We start from the raw sequence: 19,334 nt of genomic DNA, 5'->3' as shown, positions 1-19,334 counted from the left end.
GTCATAAGAATGCCATTCTTACAGACATTGAACCATCTCACTCCCAGGAGGCTCCTGAAGGCTGCACGCGGGGTCCAGTCTCTGGCCTCGGCCAATAAAGCCTTGCAAAGCTGGCCTTCACCTAGTCCTCTCTACCTACACACCCTCCCTCCCCCAACAATAAGGCATGGAGTTTGTGCCTGGGCCCTTTGTTACTAAAGGGGCAGACAATACTGAAGGCTGTACTTCACTTGTGCAGGCCTCCCACACCAGTCCCGCCAGACTACAGAAGCGCACACCCCTCAAGACCCAGAGGTTCCAGGCCTCTAGCCTGCCTCCCTAGTACATAGATGGCCCAGCCCATACATAACAGGGCAGAACGAGCATTGGCCCTAGGCTGTCCATACAACCTCTTCCTCAGCCATGAAAGCCATCACCAAGCCAACCATGAGGGCCATGGGACCTTACCCAACACCTCCTATCCTGCAAAGGAGGAGTTTTGTTTAAGGAGTTTTGTTCTCAGAGGACCTGCCCATCTTCACCATTCTTCACCAACCCTCTTTTCCCCTTCTCAGGCAAGGTTAGCCATTATTTTAGGCAAAGAAAAGCTCACGGGCATCAAAAAACTTCTGTCCATAGGCTTCTTTAACATGTTCAGGGACTTCTTCCCAGGCTTGCTTGAGTTTCTCCAGGCACCGCTGCAACTCTGTCATTCCGGTTCTGAAGTAGCCAGGCTCAACTATGCTAATTTTCACCCCAAAATGTTGAAGCTCACGCCTGAAAATACAAACCCTGGAGTTAACTCTCTTTTTTTTTTAAGATTTTATTTATTTCTTTGACACACAGAGAGAGATCACAAGTAGGCAGAGAGGCAGGCAGAGAGAGAGGGAGAAGCAGGCTCCCCGTTAAGCAGAGATCCCAATGTGGAGCTCGATCCCAGGACCCCAAGATCATGACCTGAGCTAAGGCAGAGGCTTAAACCACTGAGCCACCCAGGCGCCCCAGGAGTTAACTCTTTTGATTGAAAGACATGATTTCAGTGCCCTCATGGAGGAAAACAAAACAAAACAAGTTTTTAAAAAACATCTCTACTGAATATTTTGAAGGATAAAGAAACATAGAGGAAAAGGAAAAAAATGTTTTTAATTTCCTAGGTCCAACAATGGGGACATGATTATACAAACTACCAGAATCATTCAATTCTACATCCTCTTTTTTCACAGAGTCATGAAGTCCCTACCCTGTTATAGACAGGGGATCCATGAAGGACACAAGGAAGAACAAAGAAAGTTAGCATTTTTATGGCAGCTACTGTACTAAAGCATCTTACATGCACAATCTCAGAAAATTAAGACTCAGTTGCTTGCCTCAGAAGCTCACAATGAGGGGGCACCTGGGTGGCTCAGTGGGTTAAAGCCTCTGCCTTCGGCTCAGGTTATGATCCCAGGATCCTGGGATCAAGCCTCTTATTGGGCTTCCTGCTCAGCAGGGAGCCTGCTTCCTCCCCTTTCCCTCTCTGCCTGCCTCTCTGCCTACTTGTGATCTGTCTGTCAAATAAATAAATTTTTTAAAAATCTTAAAAAAAAAAAAAAAGCTTACAATGAGTGAGTCTGACAAGTAAGCAAATCATTGTTAACACAACTCAAAAGAATGACAGGGGCGCCTGGGTGACTCAGAGGGTCGAGCATCTGCCTTCAGCTCAGGTCGTGATCCCAGTGGAGCAGGGAGCCTGCTTCTCTCTCTCTCTCTGCTGCTACCCCTGCTTGTGCTCTCTTCTCTCTCTCTCTCTGTCAAATCAATAAACAAATAACCTTTAAAAAAAGAATTATAAAGGAGAGATATTCAAGGGACTACATAAGTAGAATAGAGATATTCAAGGGGCTACATAAATAGGAGGAGGCAGAGAGTTTCTGAGGGAGTCAAGGAAGACTTCAATGAGGAGAGACTGTTTCACTTGAGCCTTGAAGGATAAAGAGGAAATTTCTGAGTGATGAAAGGGGAAGAACAGAATACCAGATAGTGGGAACTGGACCTGCAGAAGCATGGACCTGTGAAGAATTACCATATATTCAAAGACTACAAAAGACCATTAATGGAATCTGAGGTGGGCATGAAAATTACAAGTCATTGGTCGTTCCAGAATATTCAGGTTAGTTCAACAAAGAGTTCCAGAATCCTTACCGGGGGCTGGGTATGAACCAGGCACTGTGCTAAGTACTGTCTTCACCAAGTGAAAAAAGATGGCATTGCGTACCATGGGAGAAGTATAGTCTAGGTATCTGGGGACAGTGATGAGGGGTGTTCCCTAATCTGGAGGTTGAAGTGGCCTCACTGAAAAAGGTGAAGCCCAAGCTGATTTCAAGGAGAAATGTTTGATATAATTGGTCCATAAGAAGGTAAAACACATAGCATCATGACCCCCTAAAGCTCTGAATGGTTCTCAAAGTGTGGTCCCCAGATAAATGGCAACATCAGCATCTGGGAGCCTGTTAGAAATACAAATTACTGGGCTCTAGTCCAGATTTATTAAGTCAGGAACTCTGGGCGTGAGACCTGACAATCTGTGTGAATAAGCCATCCAGGCTCTGAGACAACCTAGAGGTTAAAAACTACTTTTCTAAAGGAAAAGCCTCCCTTATCAAAGCAAAATCTAAAACTTTCCATGGTAGAGCCTCAGAGAAAAACTGTCCTGATGGCTGTGTGTGCTGGAAAAGAGAGAGGGCTGTGTAAGTCCACGGTGCTTCTGCCCTAGAATTTCACTTCCCCTTGCGGCTTCCTCACTGTGATTCCCATCACACCGTGAGATCTGCATTCCCTCTTAAAGTCCAGCTCATGTGTGGGCCAGAACTTCCTTTCCCTGTTAGAGCACACTGGAATTTTCTAAAAGAATTCATGATTTGAACATTGGAAGGCCATTCTTTGCTCTTGGTCTGAGAATGAGTCAAGGGGTCTGAGACACCAGTGAAATACAGGCAGCAGCCCCGTGGAGGCAGACAGAAGGTAAGTTAGGCTGGAAGCCAAGCAAGGCGCCTGTCCCATGGTGACAACTCGCATGACTTGAATTATTTCCCTATTCCCTTCCTAGGCATATAATACAATATGCGTATTATAAGAGATACCTACCGGTCATGGCACGTGATAAGCTAAATAATGACCCCCAAAGATACGGGGTCCTAATCCCTGGAACCCATGTGGTACCCTGCAGTTGTGATTAAATTAAGGATCTTGAGACAGGGAGATTATGCTAGATAATCTGGGTGTGCAATCACAACTACCTTTTTAAAAAATATTTTATTTATTTATTCGAGAGAGAGAGAGAGAGAGAGAGATAGCAAGAGAGAGCATAAGCAAGGAGGAAAGGGAGAAGCAAACTCCCTGCTGAGCAGGGAGACTGATGTGGATTCTGATCCCAGGACCCTGCAATCACGACCTGAGCCAAAGGCAGATGCTTAACCGACTGAGCCACCAGGTGCCCGCAATCACAACTATCTTTATAAAAGAGACACAGAGGCAGAGTTGAAGGCCCACAGAGGAACAGAAGGCAATGTGACCTTGGAGGCAGAGACTGGAGTGATGTAGCAACAAGCAAGGAATACTGACAGCCCATAGATGCTGGAAGAGGCATGGAACAGATTCTCCCCTAGAGCCTTCAGAAGGAACCTGGCCCTGTCAACAACTTGATTTGGGCCCAGTAACACTGATTTCAGACTTCGGCCTCCAGAACTGTGAAGGAATAAATATGTGTTGTTTTCAGACACTCCAAATTATAGCAGCCACAGGACACCTGGCTGGCTCAGTCGGCAGAGCATGTGACTTTTTTTTTTTTTTTTAAGATTTTATTTATGTGACAGAGAGGGAGAGCACAATCAGGGGGAGCAGCAAGCAGAGGGAGAGGAAGAATCAGGCTCCCCTGCAGATGTGGGACTCAATCCCAGGAACCTGGGATCATGACCTGAGCCGAAGACAGTTGCTTAACAAACTGAGCCACCCAGGTGCCCCGAGCATGTGACTCTTGATCTTGGGGCTGTGAGTTTAAGCCCCACGTTGGGTGTGGAAATTACTTAAAAAAATAAAATTAAAAAAAAAAAAAAAAAAAAAGAGGGGCGCCTGGGTAGCTCAGTGGGTTAAAGCCTCTGCCTTCAGCTCCGGTCATGATCCCAGGATCGTGGGATCGAGCCCCAAGCCCCACGCCAGGCTCTCTGCTCAGTGGGGAGCCTGCTTCCCTTCCTCTCTCTCTGCCTGCCTCTCTGCCTACTTGTGATCTCTCTGTGTCAAATAAATAAATAAAATCTTTTAAAAATTTTTAAAAAAAGAATTACAGCAGCCATAGGAAGCTAATACATGGTGCCTAAAATACTCACAGCTCATTTCCAAGAATGAAACTGCCCTAAAGTCAGTTCCTGCTTAACAGAGAGTCTGTGTGGCAATATTTTGTTGTCCCCAGCTAACTGGACCAGGGAGGGTACCTGCTGGGAGGAGAGAGCCCTGCTTAGCCTTGGAGAGTGGCTCTGTCTATTACTACCTGTGTTATGACCATAGCGACCTACTAATCTCTGCCCCTGTTTCCTCACACACACACTAAAGATAAAAATAAGACCTTCCTCATTGGGTTGCTATGAAAATTAAATGACTTGTTGGATGTGAAGTACTCACAACAGTGCCCGGCACGTAATAAAGCACACGAAAATGTCACAGAATAGGTCACCTGGCACACACAGAAAATAAACAAAGCTAACAGAGTCCTCCCTCTTAGGAATGAAAAGGTAAAGGGAAATATAAAAAGGAAGCAGCTGACAGAGCGACACAAGCCTGAAACAGTGCCTGGAAAAAAAACCAGGAGGTAGGCCCAGGGCCATAATGGGCCATGGCGGGCGAAGGAACGGAAGGTCTACAAAAAGAAGTGCTTAGATAAAGAAAAGAGATACAGAGTAAAGCAGATGAGTACCCAGAGACAAAGAGAGTCACCATAGAGAGACAAGGACAGGCTCACTGTAAGGAGGAAAGAAGACAGTCATCTTCTCTTCAGAAATGAAATTTTTTTAAAAGATTTTATGTATTTACTGGACACAGAGAGTACAAACAGGGGGAGCAGCAGGCAGAGAGAGAAGCAGACTCCCCGCTGAGCAGTGAGGCCAATGTGGGGCTTGATCCCAGGACCCTGGGATAAGACGCTTAACTGTGTGAGTTACCCAGGTGCCCTGAGAAATGAAATTTTATCAGGCTAAATCTTGAGAATTAAAGTGTGATGTGGTGGAAGGAAACAAAGACCTACAATCAAAACACAGTTCTGACAAATCTGAGTTGCGGCAGGAGAACATGGGAAAGAGACTTAAATCGGAGCCTCAGTTTCCTACATAAAACAAACTAGTAATAATATCTATAAATCAAGCTTTTTGGAGTAATGAAATAAAATAATGTAGGCAAAAGCAATTAGCACAGTGCCTATGACATATTTGTTGCTTTTGTTTTAACTTAAGAGCACTACCTCAGAATATCTGAAAAGGCTTCTACTCCATACTTGGAGCTACAGTAGATTCCTCCAAAGGAAGCAATTCGTCCCAGAATGCTGGAGACATTAACAATCCTCCCACGTGCTCTCCTCACCAAGGGAAGCATGCTCAAGGTCAACTCAATCAAACCAATGAGGTTCACTTTGAAGACATCCATATAGGTTTCCATCTTCAGCCACTCGATGTAGCAGTGTGGGTGGAAGATGCCTGCATTGTTGACCATGCCCCAGAGTCCTAAAACAAAGTCAAAGCAGAAGTTCAGTTTCAGACAAAACCGACAGACTATTTACCTTAATTCGTCTTCCAGCTGACAGCAACTAAAAATGTTAGACAAAATATATTTTTTAATGTTCCTTTTTTTTTAAGATTATTTACTTATTTATTTATTTGACAGAGAGAGGGAACACAAGCAGGGGAGCAGCAGAGGGAGAGGGAGAGGGAGAAGCAGGCTTCCTGCCGAACAGGGAACCCAATGCACGGCTCAATCCCAGGACCCTGGGATCATGACCTGAGCCGAAGGTGACACTTAACGAGCCACCCAGGTGCCCCTATTTTTTTTGATGTTCTTAAATCCATCAGTTAACAAGAAAGTAGAGGAAGGTCAGGGCAAAAACTAAGAAAAGGCAGGAATCCAGAGACAATAAAGAGAACATTGGTGCTGGCTTTTGATTTGAGGGAATTTGCCAACCAGTGTGAACTTGAATTTCAATATTTATAGCCTCAAAAAAATATACAATAAGATATGAAGTCCAGGACCCACCTAAGGTAGGTATTCTCATAAAAAATACTTTCTTCATTAAACTGGGATCTTTAATGGCTATGCTATCCATGTAAGGGTGAGATAGAAAGTCCTTCCAAAGGACTGAGAGTAAAACTGTCCACCTTGAACTTTGCCGTTGTGGGGAGGGAGCAAGAATCATCCCTACCAACCCTGAGGAATCATTATTACAAGCCATTTCTCCTTAGAGTTTGCAGCCCAATTCCCACTATCTGGATGGTCCAAAAATGTCAAGCCAAGAATTAAGTTCAAGGTGGTCAAGGCTTCTGAGCACCCCTGGCACATGATAGAAGCAAACATGGATCCTCTCTGGAAAAATCTTTATATCAGGCGTCAGGGAATCACCAGAGTTACTAAGAAAAATTGTAGTTCATAGTCATAAATCAAAATACAGAAGGAAACAAAACACCAAATGCAAGAACCAACAGAATCAAAAGAAGCAAAAAAAGACTCACAAAGACATTAGATACCAGAAGTATAAGACATATCATATAAAATATGTATGCTAAATATAACTTAATTTTTTTAAAGATTTCATTTATTTATTTATTTGTCAGAGAGAGAGGGCACAAAAGCAGGGAGAGTGGCAGGGGGAGAGGGAGAAGCAGACTCCCCGCTGAGCAGGGACCCTCCTTCCCCTGCCCCTCCATGTAGGACTCAATTCCAGGACCCTGGGATCAGGACCTGAGTTAAAGACAGACGCTTAACCAACTGAGCCACCCAGGTGCCCAGGAATGACTCTATTTTAAACGGTAGCCAAGGGGAGAAGATCAGTTTCTTAAGAATACTTGAAAATTCTTTAAACATAAACATAAAGAGCTATGGTTATAAATACCCACTGGCAAGGTGAGATAATAGCTTCAGATCTATTTGGCTCATTTTTCAAGGTAAACATTGTTAAGGAAATGAAACACCACTGAAGATCACGACTATCCTTCAAATGAGAAAGCCTTTTAGGCCCTACTTTGGGGTATTACATGTAGAGAGAAAACTTTTAACAACTTCATGCCCAAGTAAATGAAATGAGAAACTACTTCTCCTTACCTCTGTCCCCCACTCGCTCCTTCACCCACTGGGCGGCTGCCAAGATGCTCTCTGTCTTGGTGACGTCCAGGATCACCGTCTCCAGCCTGTCTGACGTCTGGCCTCTCAGCTGCTGGGCCCCCTGCTCCGTCAGACACGCGGCCAGCACCCTCAAGCCTCGCAGGTCCAGCTGCCGGGCCAGCAGGTTCCCGAAGCCCGAGTCACAGCCCGTGATGAAGACGTACTTCTCTCGGAGGTGGCTCACCACCTGCCTCTCCCGGTACCAGCGCAGGAGGAAGTAGAGGCCCACGAGGGCTGCCAGGCACAGCCACATGGTGAGGGGACTCCCTTCTGCTTCAAAAGAAAGAGACCAGCTTTCATTCCCTTCTGTCCTTTTCTCTTTAACCAGTTATCTACTGAGGATATGCTATGTGCCAGACACTGCTCCTGGGGCTGGGGACTCCACAGTCACCAATACTCCGGGAGCCATAGTCCAGAGAGGGCATCGGAGGTAACAGGACGAGTGCCATGCAGTGTGGCTGGTGTCATAACAACAAACAGTCTGACGAGGCTGCAAACGAGTGGGACTTGAGGCCTAACAAGTCAGAAATGGCTTCACAGGGGGCAGTGTTTTGGCAACTACTTCCTGTAAGATAGCTAAGAGTTCAAGAAGCAGACCCAGATGAAGAACATTCCAGGCAGCCACAGCGTGTATTTGAAGGAAGTGGTGGGCAGCATGCTTTCCTGATGCCTACAAGCACTTCAGCATGGTGTGCCACAGAGCATACAGAGGACCCAGATGCCCAGACCAGAGCATTCCTTCTGGGCCACACTAAGGAATCTGGACATTATCTTACAGGCAACCAGAGTGTGCTGTTATCTGGAGGTATTACACTGAGGAGTAGGATGGGCAGATGTAGCTTGAGAGATCTGTACCACAGCGCGAGTGGAAGGTATATTTAACAGGGCTGTGAGGAAGGCAAAGACGTGGGTTAAGAGACCCAACTGTCTGGGGGAGATACTGCAGCCAAGGCAGTTTGTAAATAAAGATCAAACAGATGCGTTGTTGAAATGAATGTTCAGAGAGGCCTACATTTCTTCATGTAGTTCTAGAGAAACAGCCACCATTTGGGGGCAACCTATAGTGTTGGGTGCAGTAACATATGATACATAAGGACGTAAGACACCATCACAGATGGGCATGAGCCCACCACATCATAAGGGCTGCACATGACACCTGCATGAGGTGAATCTATGCCATTCACACTCTTTGGCTTGGCATTCAGGCCATCAAGGTGCTCTGGCCCTTGACTTTACTCCTTAGGCTTCTTTTTTTGCCACATCCCTCTTGCATGCACTCTTTAGTCATAGCAGCTTCCAGTACCCCACACAGTACAGGCCTTTCATGGCCCAGTACACAATTCTCTCAACAATCCCTTCTTTCCCAGTCCTCAACCATTTGGCCAATAACACTCATCCATTAATACTCAGCTCAACGATCATTTTGATTCAACAAACACCAATTCAACACCTACTATGAGTCAGACACAATGTTAGGCATGGATAAACAACAGTAAACCCAACAAGTTTCCATTATTCATTGAATTTACTATCTAAGGGTGAAGGCCAACAAGAAAACAAAGCAATGGAACAGAATTAAGGACAAGATGCTGCAGGAGCACTCTAGGAGATCTGAGGTTTCTGGAGAGAGAGTAAATAGAAGTTGAGATCTAAAGGGTAATAAAATAATCGTTAACAATAGCTAACAACAACAATAGCCTAACACTTGCTGTGTACCAGGCTCTTTTCTAAGCAGTCCCCATATACGAACTCACTGAATTCTCACAACAGCCCTCTAAGGCAGGTCCTGTCGTATCCCTGTGTCAGGTTCAAATGCCAAAACATTCAGGCATGTGAGTGATTTGGTAGGGAAAATACCACGAGAGGATAAAGGGGAGAGTGCAGGCGTAGGTGGTCGTGCAGGTCTGATAGCCTCTGAAAGGAGAAAGAGGAGGGAGGAGTTGAGAGGAGGCTCCTTAACGAATAGGACCCTCAGAAAGTCTCAGCCAGGCAAATGGGGGGCCTTTGAGCTGAGACTGTCCAGTAGAACCCTGCACTGGGCAGAACTGGCTGGGCTCCATTGCTGCCACCATGCTCCGTCACTAGCTGGGGGTGCCCAGGAGAAGCGTGCCTCAGTATATAGGCCATCACAGATCCAAAAACAATAGCTGGAGGCTGTGAGTCAACTTGACTCCTCAAAGCAGATTCTCTTGAAAAGACATCTGAGCAATACACCTCCACAACCGCCGCATTATTTTATAGATGAGCACTGAGAGATGAAGTATAGCTCAGGGCAAAGCAGGGGGAGAGGGGTCCAGGCAGAAGACTTTTGGACCCCTCTTAACCCGACCCCTGATCTAACAAAAGGGACCACTCCCCCCCACCCCCACCCCACATCCCAGCTGCAGCCTGTACTTGAACTTATCATGACGTCACACTGCTTCCTCCGACTTGTAGACTATGAAGCCCTTTCGAGCCCAGGCTATGGATTCCTCTGCAGCTGGCATAGTGAAGGTATACAGCCGGGGCTGTGTGGTTGGATAAATGCTGTTAGATAGATAAAGGAAACAAAAATATCCTGAGGGTGGGGGAGACAAAGGGAGAAAAGAGTAACAGGACGAATGAGCCAGAGAAGTAGTAGAAAGAAAGTAAAAGGAAGCTAAGGGAAGAGGGGCTTAATGAGGATCAGCTCTCAACACGGAGCTCCACTGAATACTGGCAGGTTACTGGTGATTTAAACAGGACTCATAGGGAATTAGTAAAAACCAGCCAGCAGTGGGTGAATGAATGGACTGGAGGGCAGAAGTAGAGCCAAGTAGAGACTCCTTTTAAAAGAGTCTGGGAAGGAGAGGAAAGAAGGCAGTAGCTACAAGAGAATGAAGGGTTGTGATGCTGTGATTTATAAATAAAAATATATATGTGGTCTTGTCCATTTCCCCGCACAATGCTTAAAACACTTAGAATTTCCTAAGGGAGGAGAACAAAGCTGTCTTATTATGTTAATGAGGCTACCTAGGGGCCTAAGAATGAGGGAACCAACAATGTGATCAGAGAGTTGGAATGAGTCCCACCCACCCCTCTACCTCTGGGAGGGGGAGAGGGACTGGAGATTTTTTTTTTTTTTAAGATTTTATTTATTTATTTGACAGAGAGAGATCACAAGTAGGCAGAGAGGCAGGCAGAGAGAGAGAGAGGAGGAAGCAGGCTCCCTGCTGAGCAGAGAGCCCGATGCAGGACTCGGATCCCAGGACCCTGAGATCATGACCTGAGCCGAAGGCAGCGGCTTAACCCACTGAGCCACCCAGGTGCCCCAGGGACTGGAGATTGAATCCAATCACTAAAGGTCAATGATTTAAATCAATCATGCCTAGCTTCCATAAAAACTTCCATTAAAAAAGCTTCCACAAAAACACAAAAGAATGGGGTCCAGAGAGCTTCCAGGTTGGTGAACACATGGAGACTAGGGAGAGCCGCATGCTTAGAGGGAGCTTGCAAGCTCTGTGTCCCTTCCCCACATCTTGCCCTGCGCATCTCTTCCATCTGGCTGTTCCTGAGTTATATCCTTTTATAATAAACCAGAAATGTAGCACAAAAAATATTTCTGTGAGTTGATTTTTTTTTTAAAAGATTTTATTTATTTATTTGACAGAGAGAGATCACAAGTAGGCAGAGAGACAGGCAGAGAGAGGGGGTGAGAGGCTCTGTGCTGAGCAGAGAGCCCGATGTGGGGCTCGATCCCAGGACCCTGGGATCATGACCTGAGCCAAAAGCAGAGGCCTTAACCCACTGAGCCACCCAGGCGCCCCATTCTGTGAGTTGATTTTTTTAAAATTCCAGCAGAGTTAACATACAGTGGTACATCAGTTTCAGGTGTACAATATACTGATTTGACAATTCTATATTACTCAGTGCTCATCATGATAAATGTGCTCTTAGCCCCCTTCATTCCTTCCGCCCACCTACCTACCCCTCTCCCCTGGAGACCTCCAGTTTGTTCTGTAGAGTTAAGCATTTCTGTGAGTTCTGTGAGGGCAAATTAATTTTAGCAAATTAATAGAACCCAAAAAGGGAATCATTGGAACTTCCAGTGATCTTGGGACTTCCAACGTGTAGCCTGTCAGTCAGAAGTACCGGTGATAAGCTGGGCTTGTGGCTGGCATCTGCAGTAGGGGCTGGGGGTGGGGGAGGGGGGCAGTCTTGCAGGATTGAACCTTTCACCTGTGGGATCTGATGCTATCTCCGGTAGATAGTGTTGACATGGGAAACAAAGGCAGAAGAAAAATTATTAAATTTCCTTACTACTTAACAGCCCATTGACAGGCGGAGTGACATTCCTCTAGGAACTCAGCTGCCTGGATGCTGACAGTTCATTAAGGCCAAAAGGCAATTTCAGCCCGACCCACAGGACCCTGTAAGTCTACTTAAACATATAAAAATTCTGGGGCGTCTGGGTGGCTCAGTGGGTTGGGCGACTGCCTTCGACTTGGGTCATGGTCCTGGAGTCCCGGAGTCGCGGGATCGAGTTCCGCATTGGGCTCCCAGCTCCACAGGGAGTCTGCTTCTCCCTCTGACCTTCTCCCCTCTCACGCTCTCTCTCCCTCTCTCTCTCTCAAATAAATAAATAAATAAAATCTTTAAAAAAAAAATTTTCTTTCAGAAACTTCCCTTATCTCTGCTCCCCAAGATACATGTTGGCAATCATCCCCCAAGCCTATGATCCACTGACAAACATCTAAAGGGTCTCATAACTAAGGTTTCACTAGACAGTAATAAATGACCTTTTCCCAACAATAGCTATTGCCCCTCAAGGTCCTGGAAACCCTGCTTCCAAAATTCCTTAGAGACTTTCGCTATCCCTAGCCCCCTCCCAACTTTAGTATTCCCTCCCTCTCCCCACTTCCTTTTTTCCCCTCTCCCTCCACCTACCCATGATTTCTCTCCCATTCCCAACTTTCTCTCTACAACCTGAGAGCTTTCCATTCTCTAGCCAGATGCTTCTGGCTCTCCTGTGCACCTGCATTCTGCATTCTCCAGTGTGCTATAGTAACAGGGCTTCCTCCTGCCTGTTTATTGACTAAGAGTCACTTCCTGATGTTAATCAAAGATGAAAATCCATTTCCCCCATCAGAGAGCAGTTCAGGCCGCACAGCCTTCCGGGGTCTTACTCTTCAACCGCATAGCCAGCAGCGAGAGGACTGCACTCATAGAAGAAACATGCCAGGCCAGAGAGACTCTCCAGGCACCAAACCTGAACATGAATCAAATTCCCTAAATATGCCTTGAGTACTTCAAAGATCAAACCCCAAGTGGCCTGCTTGTTTTTATAACCATTTGTCTGCAAAAGCCATGCAATCACTTATGTTTCTGCCTTTGACTCAGGAGATTTATACGTTTATACTACTATTTCTTGATTCAGTTGTCCATCAACTGAACTTAGCTTTCTCACACCGTATTGTCTCTTTCCTTCTCATCCAAAGGACACCACCTGGTTAATTTTCTTTAAGGAGTTTTGAAGTTGAACTCAGAAAACACCTTCATAACCGTAATGCATAAATTAAGATCTACTCTTTACTTCAGGCCAGACCCTCGCCATCCTTGGTCTTCATCATCGTTTGAAACTGCTCTTCCACAAAGATCTTGAAAGCTGAAACTGCCCTCTCTGACTACAGCCCCTTCGTATCTCTCCCCCTCCTTCCCTCACCTCTCCCTGTCTCCCTCCTCCTACAGTGCCCTCCCTTTGCTCAGTCTCATATTATTACGGTCCTCTTATGGCTTCATTTGCCTCCTTATTCAGTGTAAGTCCTGGGGCCAGCCACTTGAGGGGTGTTTTACTGGTGTCCCAAAGCCTTTACTATCCACATTCCCTCGTTGCCAGCTGCCAAGTGGCACTAGAGAAAGGCTAGAAAACAAACCAGCGATTTCCACAGCAAATCAATAATACCCCATCTCCGCTGGACTTTGCTGACACAAGGCAGACCTTCTGTTTGCCTCCATCTGACCCTCCCCTTGTGTGTTCCCAATAAGACCCATCCCAAATCTCCAACCTGCGTTGGTGGTATAGTGGTGAGCATAGCTGCCTTCCAAATCTCCAACCTTCTCAATTTCCCAGCCTCATGTTCATCAGGCTCTCCTTCCACAGATGAGCTGACCTCTTGACTCCCTGCCAAAATCCAGATAAGCTCTACTGTTGGGTCCCCCAATAATGGGGCAGTGATTAAAGGAGTGAGACTGATACAAAGCGAAGGTCAAGCAAAGCTTTATTTCGCGCCAAGCATCAAGAATCAAACCAAGGGCGCCTGGGTGGCTTAGTGGGTTAAGCCTCTGCCTTCAGCTCAGGTCATGATCTCAGGGTTCTGGGATCAAGTCCCGCATCGGGCTCTCTGCTTGGCACAGAGCCTGCTTCCTCCTCTCTCTCTCTGCTTGCCTCTCTGCCTACTTGTGATCTCTCTCCATCAAATAAATAAAATCTTAAAACAAAAAAAAAAAAAAGAATCAAACCAAACGTTCGGGGCCGCACCCCTTACAAGAGAGGGCGACCCCTCTCTCCCTTACAGACTAACTTTTATAGAGCAAAGGCCATGTGGTTGGGCCTGGCCACTCACAGGTGGCCAATGAAATTGTAACACACAGAGAAAGCTGCACAGTCATGCTAGGTGACCAACTGAATTACAGTTTACCCTAGTAGACATTTGAACCAGCCTATCACCTTGGTCAGAATTGGCACCCAAAAGGTGCCCAAAGGGTGGGGCCCATATTCCTTGGTTGCTAGGAGACAGTATGTGCCCCCACTGATTGAATACCTCCACCTGGCCTGACCCACCCTTGTACCTGGACTTTGTTACCGGGGACTGGTTTCCGGGACTTGTTTTTAAGTAAGTTCTGGGGGGGAGCGGCAGGATCAATTTAAGTTTTATTGCATAAACAACAAAATGGCAGTTCAACCGGGGTGGGGCCACTCTGGCTAAATAGGCCCTTACACTACCTTGTCATCCTCATTTCTAAACCAACAACCTGCACAGTCTAATTCATACCCACATTTTGTCTCTCATTTCAGGAGCTGCCATGTCCACTGAGGACATCCTTGCTTTAAATGTCTCTATATTGTCTGTACTCTGGGCTGCTCTTTTGTCTTTTCTCCTCCCTAAGACCATGCTATCCTGCCACCCTCCAAATGACAACCTCTCTTACCCCATATGGTCAAAATATTCAAAGAACATATGTACAGGTCCCTTATTGTCTCCCTGCCCATGTGTTCCCAACCCCTTATACTCCACCTCCATCCCCATCCCTCTCCGGAAACTCAGGGCTCACCAAGGACCAAGGAGACAATCCTTAAGGCTTTTTATCTCTCCTCCTTCTCAGATATCACCACAATAGCTAGCACTTTCTTTTTTCTAGTAATTGTATCTTGTTCTCAAATTCCAACTGGATCTTGGATGAAGGAGGAGATTGCTTTCTGACCATGCCATGCCCTTGCTGAAGCCTATCCATGACCCCATCACCCACAGATAAAGTCAAAATTCCTCAGCTTGGCACATAATCATAATAGTGAACAGTAATTTAGAACTTTCCTTGTACCAGACACTGTTCAAAACAACATACACACACATACAACCTCACAACGTACATGCAGGCATTATGCCTACTTTTCAGATGAGGACACTGAGGCACAAATTAAGGCAAAAATGAAATGAAATGCCCAAAGTCAAACAGATAGTGAGTAGTAGAGACAGGATCAAATCACCACGCCATACTATCTCTCCCCAGAAGACTTCCCATGGTCCGGCTCTGGCCTACTTTTTCCACCTAAGCTCCCTGCTCTCACAGTCAGAAGCCATCACCGGCTTCATTTTGACCATCCAATTCTGGGAACACGTTCCTCCCTTGACTTCTGAGATACTCCACTCTCCTGGTTCTCCTGCTTCCATCACAGCACCCCTTCCCTTCTGTAAGGGCCTATTCAGCCGAGCGGCCCCACCCTGGTTGAACTGCCATTTTGCTGTAAAACTTAAAATGGCTCCCCTCCCAACCCCCCAGGGGAACTTACTTAAAAGCAAGTTTCGGGAAACCAGTACAAGGGTAGGTCAGGCCAGGTGGAGGTATTCAATCTTTGGGGGCACATACTGTTTCCTAGCTACCAAGGAGTATGGGCCCTGCCCTTTGGGCACCTTTTGGGCGCCAATTCTGAACTAGGTGATAGGCTGGTTCAAATGTCTACTAGGGTAAATCGTAATTCAGTTGGTCGCCTAGCATGACTGTGCAGCTTTCTCTGTGTGTTACAATTTCATTGGCCACCTGTGAGTGGCCAGGCCCAACCACATGGCCTTTGCTCTATAAAAGTTAGTCTGGAAAGCAGGGAGGGGTTGTCCTCTCTGTAGGGGCCGCCCAGACCAGTCTGTTTGACCGTCGGGTTTGATTCCTGATGCTTGGCGCGAAATAAAGCTTTGCTTGACTTTCACTTTGTATCAGTCTCGCTCCTTTAATCACAGACCCATTATTGGGGTACCCAATTTTGGGGGGGCCCAACACTTCCACCTAGTCTGCTCCTCCTCTCCTTCCTACACCCTAAGTACAAAGATTCCCCAGTGTTCTGTCCCAGAATCCTTCCCTGCCTGTTCCTCACTCTCTCCTTGGCCATCTTGTCTCCTCTTAAGGTTCCAACTCTCACCTCCACAGAGCTGCCCAGATCTGTATCCCCAACCTGACCATTTCCTGAGGCTTTGTCCTATAGTTTTTTAATTTCCTGAATTACTCTCCAGCCAGACGTTTAGCTAGACACTCAGTATACCCATGGCAGACTCATCATCTTATCTCCTAAAAGTGCTTCTCCTCTAGTATTCCCAATTTCTATTTGTATTACATTTTAGTCTTAACGCTCTGACACTTCCTCTTCCTGGCCCAATGCATTCTTTGAGGAAATGAGGCTGTAGAGTCAGGCTCCGTTGTGTCCAGAGCACCTGTCCCCTCTTCTTCATTCCTACGGTCACATTCATTGTTCAATCAAGCCTTCAACACTCAGTGCCTGTTGCCTGGCCTATCATATAAGCCTTCTCACTATCCCTACGGGATCAATCCCTTCCCCTCTCATCTACGTGGTGCTGTCTGCTTAATTTTCCCAAAGCACAGCTCTGCTGATGTTACTACCTGAAAAGCATTGAACCTACTAAAAATAATCTAAAACTTCAGTTGGGTGTACAAGGCCCTCCATTATTCCTAGTATGTCATATTCTCTCAAAAGTTTTACATGCACATTCGCAGCCACTAACCACCAAGCAAATGACCTCCCTAAGACTCGAACATCAAAAAAAGCACAAAGAGGATGACTAACTCAAAAATCGTGAACCTGAGATTGTAACCTGTGGATATCTCAGAGATTAAGGAAAAAAAGTCATGACCAGTGAATACCAAACAAAGGATCAACAAAAGCTATGAAACCACAGACCCAGAACTGTGCATTTAGTTAAGGCTAAATGCACACCAGGGCTTAATACCCAATTTAACTACAGTTTCAACATAGCCCACAAATATAATCTTAATCAGGAATTTGTTGATGGGCACCTATTAGTTGGCCATATGGGCCCTCTCCATCCTCCAAAGAAGACAGGATGATCTTCAAGGTAAGACCCCCAGCTTTCCCCCTAAGCGAAAGCAACCTTGCCTAGAATAATCCTTTTCCTTTGCTAATAACTTTCCTGTCCCACCCTCCTTCCTATAAAAACCTTCCATTTTTCACGGCTCTTCTGAGCTCCCCTCTAGATGGGATGATGCCTGATTCATGAATCATTTAATAAAGCCAATTAGATCTTTAAATTTATTGAATTTTGTTTGTTAACAGCTGCAAAAACTACAGAATAGTAGCTGAGTGGCGCTGATGCCTTAATTTTTAGGACATCTCAAAAAAAAAAACAACTTTTTTTTTTTTATCACATCTCTCACTTAAACTGAGGGTCTGATCGGAAGGGGGGAATGTTAAAAAGAAAACCACATGCCCCAAATGGAGTCACTTATGTTAAGGCCCCATGTCAGTAAACCATGATTTAATACCTAAGCTAACTACAATTTCAACTTCTCCAGGAATATAACCTTTCAGCAGCCAAAATGGAATTTCCTGGTCAACACTAGGAGATAATCCTCCATAGACTCTATCTCCCTTAGGAAGGCAACCTTGCCTAAAGAATGCATTCGTTGTTAACAAATTTCTTCTTCTTCTTTTTTTTTTAACACCGTCCTTGTGCCTTTAAAAACCTTTCTTTTTCCAAGCTTAGTGCAGCTCCCTTCTCCTTGCAAGATGGGATACTGCCCAATCCATGAATCATTTAACAGAGTCAATTAGATCCTCAAATTTACTCAGTTGAGTTTTGTTTTTTAACACAATCCAGTTGGAAAACTCACTGTTTTCTCAAACCTGCTGGTGGATTGGGCTCTCTGCTCGGCGGGGAGCCTGCTTCCTCCTCTCTCTGTCTCTGCCTGCCTCTCTGCCTACTTGTCTGTCAAATAAATAAATAAAATCTTAAAAAAAAAATGAATAGAACAGTGACAGTCCTTAAGAAGCTCACAGAACTAGGAGGGGAAATAGAAATAGAAATAAAATTATTAAGAAAATGTGGAGAGGGTGCCTGTGTGGCTGTTGGTTAAGGGACTGCCTTTGGCTCAGGTCATGATCCTTGAGTCCTGGGATCGAGTCCCACATCCAGCTCCCTGCTTGGCAGGGAGTCTGCTTCTCATGTTCTCGCTCTCTCTCTCAAACTAATTAATTAATTAATTAATTAATTTAAAAAAGAAAATGTGGAGAGAACAGCAAGAGAAAGCACCTATTATGCCAAAGGTTTAAGGGCAGAGTAGTATTCGAGGTGAACAAAAGCTCAGCACACTAAGCAGAAGGACAAGAAGTATACCTCAGGCTGCCAGAATAGGATGGGAGAAGGCAGAGAGGTCTGTAAGGCTAAAGGCCATGGAGAAGCCACAGATGATGCTGGGAAAATAGGTTAAGGACCTGATCAGGAAAGTCCTTGGATGGCATGCTAAACAATGTAGATTGTGCCCTACATTTTCTCATCCATACATTTAATAAACATTTAGCTTATTAAACTAAACATAAACTAATTAAACATTTAGTTTAATTAATGCAGTGTCAGCCACTTCATTAAGTGATCACCCCTCATTCACTGCTGGTGAAAATGTAAAATGGTACAGTTCCTTTGGCACCTTGAAAACATTACACTCAGTGAAATACACTCACTATTTTTTTGCAACAAAAATAGTCTGTTGCAAAAGACCACACACTGTATGATTCAATTTATAGAAATTTCCGGAATAGGCAAATCTATAGAAACAAAGAGTAGGTGAGTAGTTGCCTAGAGTTGGGTTCAAGGAGTTGAGGGAAAATGGGAGGTGATGGCTAAAGAGTAAGAGAAGTCTTTTTAGGGTAATAAAAATATTCTAAAATTGATTTTGGTGATGACCCCACAACTTGTGAATATATTAGGAGTTACTGAATTATAAACTTTAAATGTATGAATTATATATGTGAATTATATTTCAAGAAAACTTTTTAAAAAGTAAAATAAACAATAGATATAATAAATATATTAGAAGAGGATATGCACTTTGGAAAAAAGAAAAAGAGCAGAATAGGGGGGATCAAGAGGGCTGGAGGGAGGATGGTTTACAGCATTAAATATAGTTGTCAGAGTAGGCCTCACTGAGAAACAAACATCTGAACAAAGACATGCAGGAGGTAAAAGAGTTGATCATGCAGTGGGTATGAGGAAGAAGGGAGCAATTAGAAATATACAAGAGGCAGATGCCCTAGGACCTAGTGATTGGATGGGGTGGGGGGTCCTAGGATGATTTCCAGTTTCAAATCCCTGAAATGCAAGGATGGTTCAACATATATAGAAAATTCTAGAGGTGGGTATGGAGCTAAGGGGAAAAAAAAGAAAGAAAATCCTAGATTCCACCAAGAAACCCTTGGAATAAACAAA

At 45.1% G+C, this 19,334-nt stretch overlaps 1 protein-coding gene across 3 annotated transcripts in view; it reads right to left on the bottom strand.

The window, feature by feature from the left end:
* HSD17B6 (hydroxysteroid 17-beta dehydrogenase 6) overlaps positions 1 to 19,334 on the bottom strand; it is a 46,408-nt gene that overhangs the window by 3,000 nt on the left and 24,074 nt on the right. For 2 of the 3 annotated variants that reach the window (XM_044228531.1, XM_044228529.1), the window contains exons 2-4: positions 7,312 to 7,644; positions 5,465 to 5,723; positions 593 to 756 (exon numbers count right to left, since the gene is read on the bottom strand). In XM_044228531.1, the coding sequence (XP_044084466.1) occupies positions 593 to 756; positions 5,465 to 5,723; positions 7,312 to 7,624 (736 nt within the window). In that variant the 5' untranslated portion in view covers positions 7,625 to 7,644. The remainder of the gene's footprint in view (positions 1 to 592; positions 757 to 5,464; positions 5,724 to 7,311; positions 7,645 to 19,334) is intronic. The other variant, XM_044228530.1, reaches the window with a different exon arrangement.

The sequence above is a fragment of the Neovison vison genome, chromosome 12 (assembly GCF_020171115.1).
Source record: "Neovison vison isolate M4711 chromosome 12, ASM_NN_V1, whole genome shotgun sequence".
In the NCBI taxonomy this organism is placed as follows: domain Eukaryota; kingdom Metazoa; phylum Chordata; class Mammalia; order Carnivora; family Mustelidae; genus Neogale; species Neogale vison.
The sequence above is the reverse complement of the archived record's forward strand: the minus strand, read 5'-3'. Positions and strand labels throughout refer to the sequence as shown.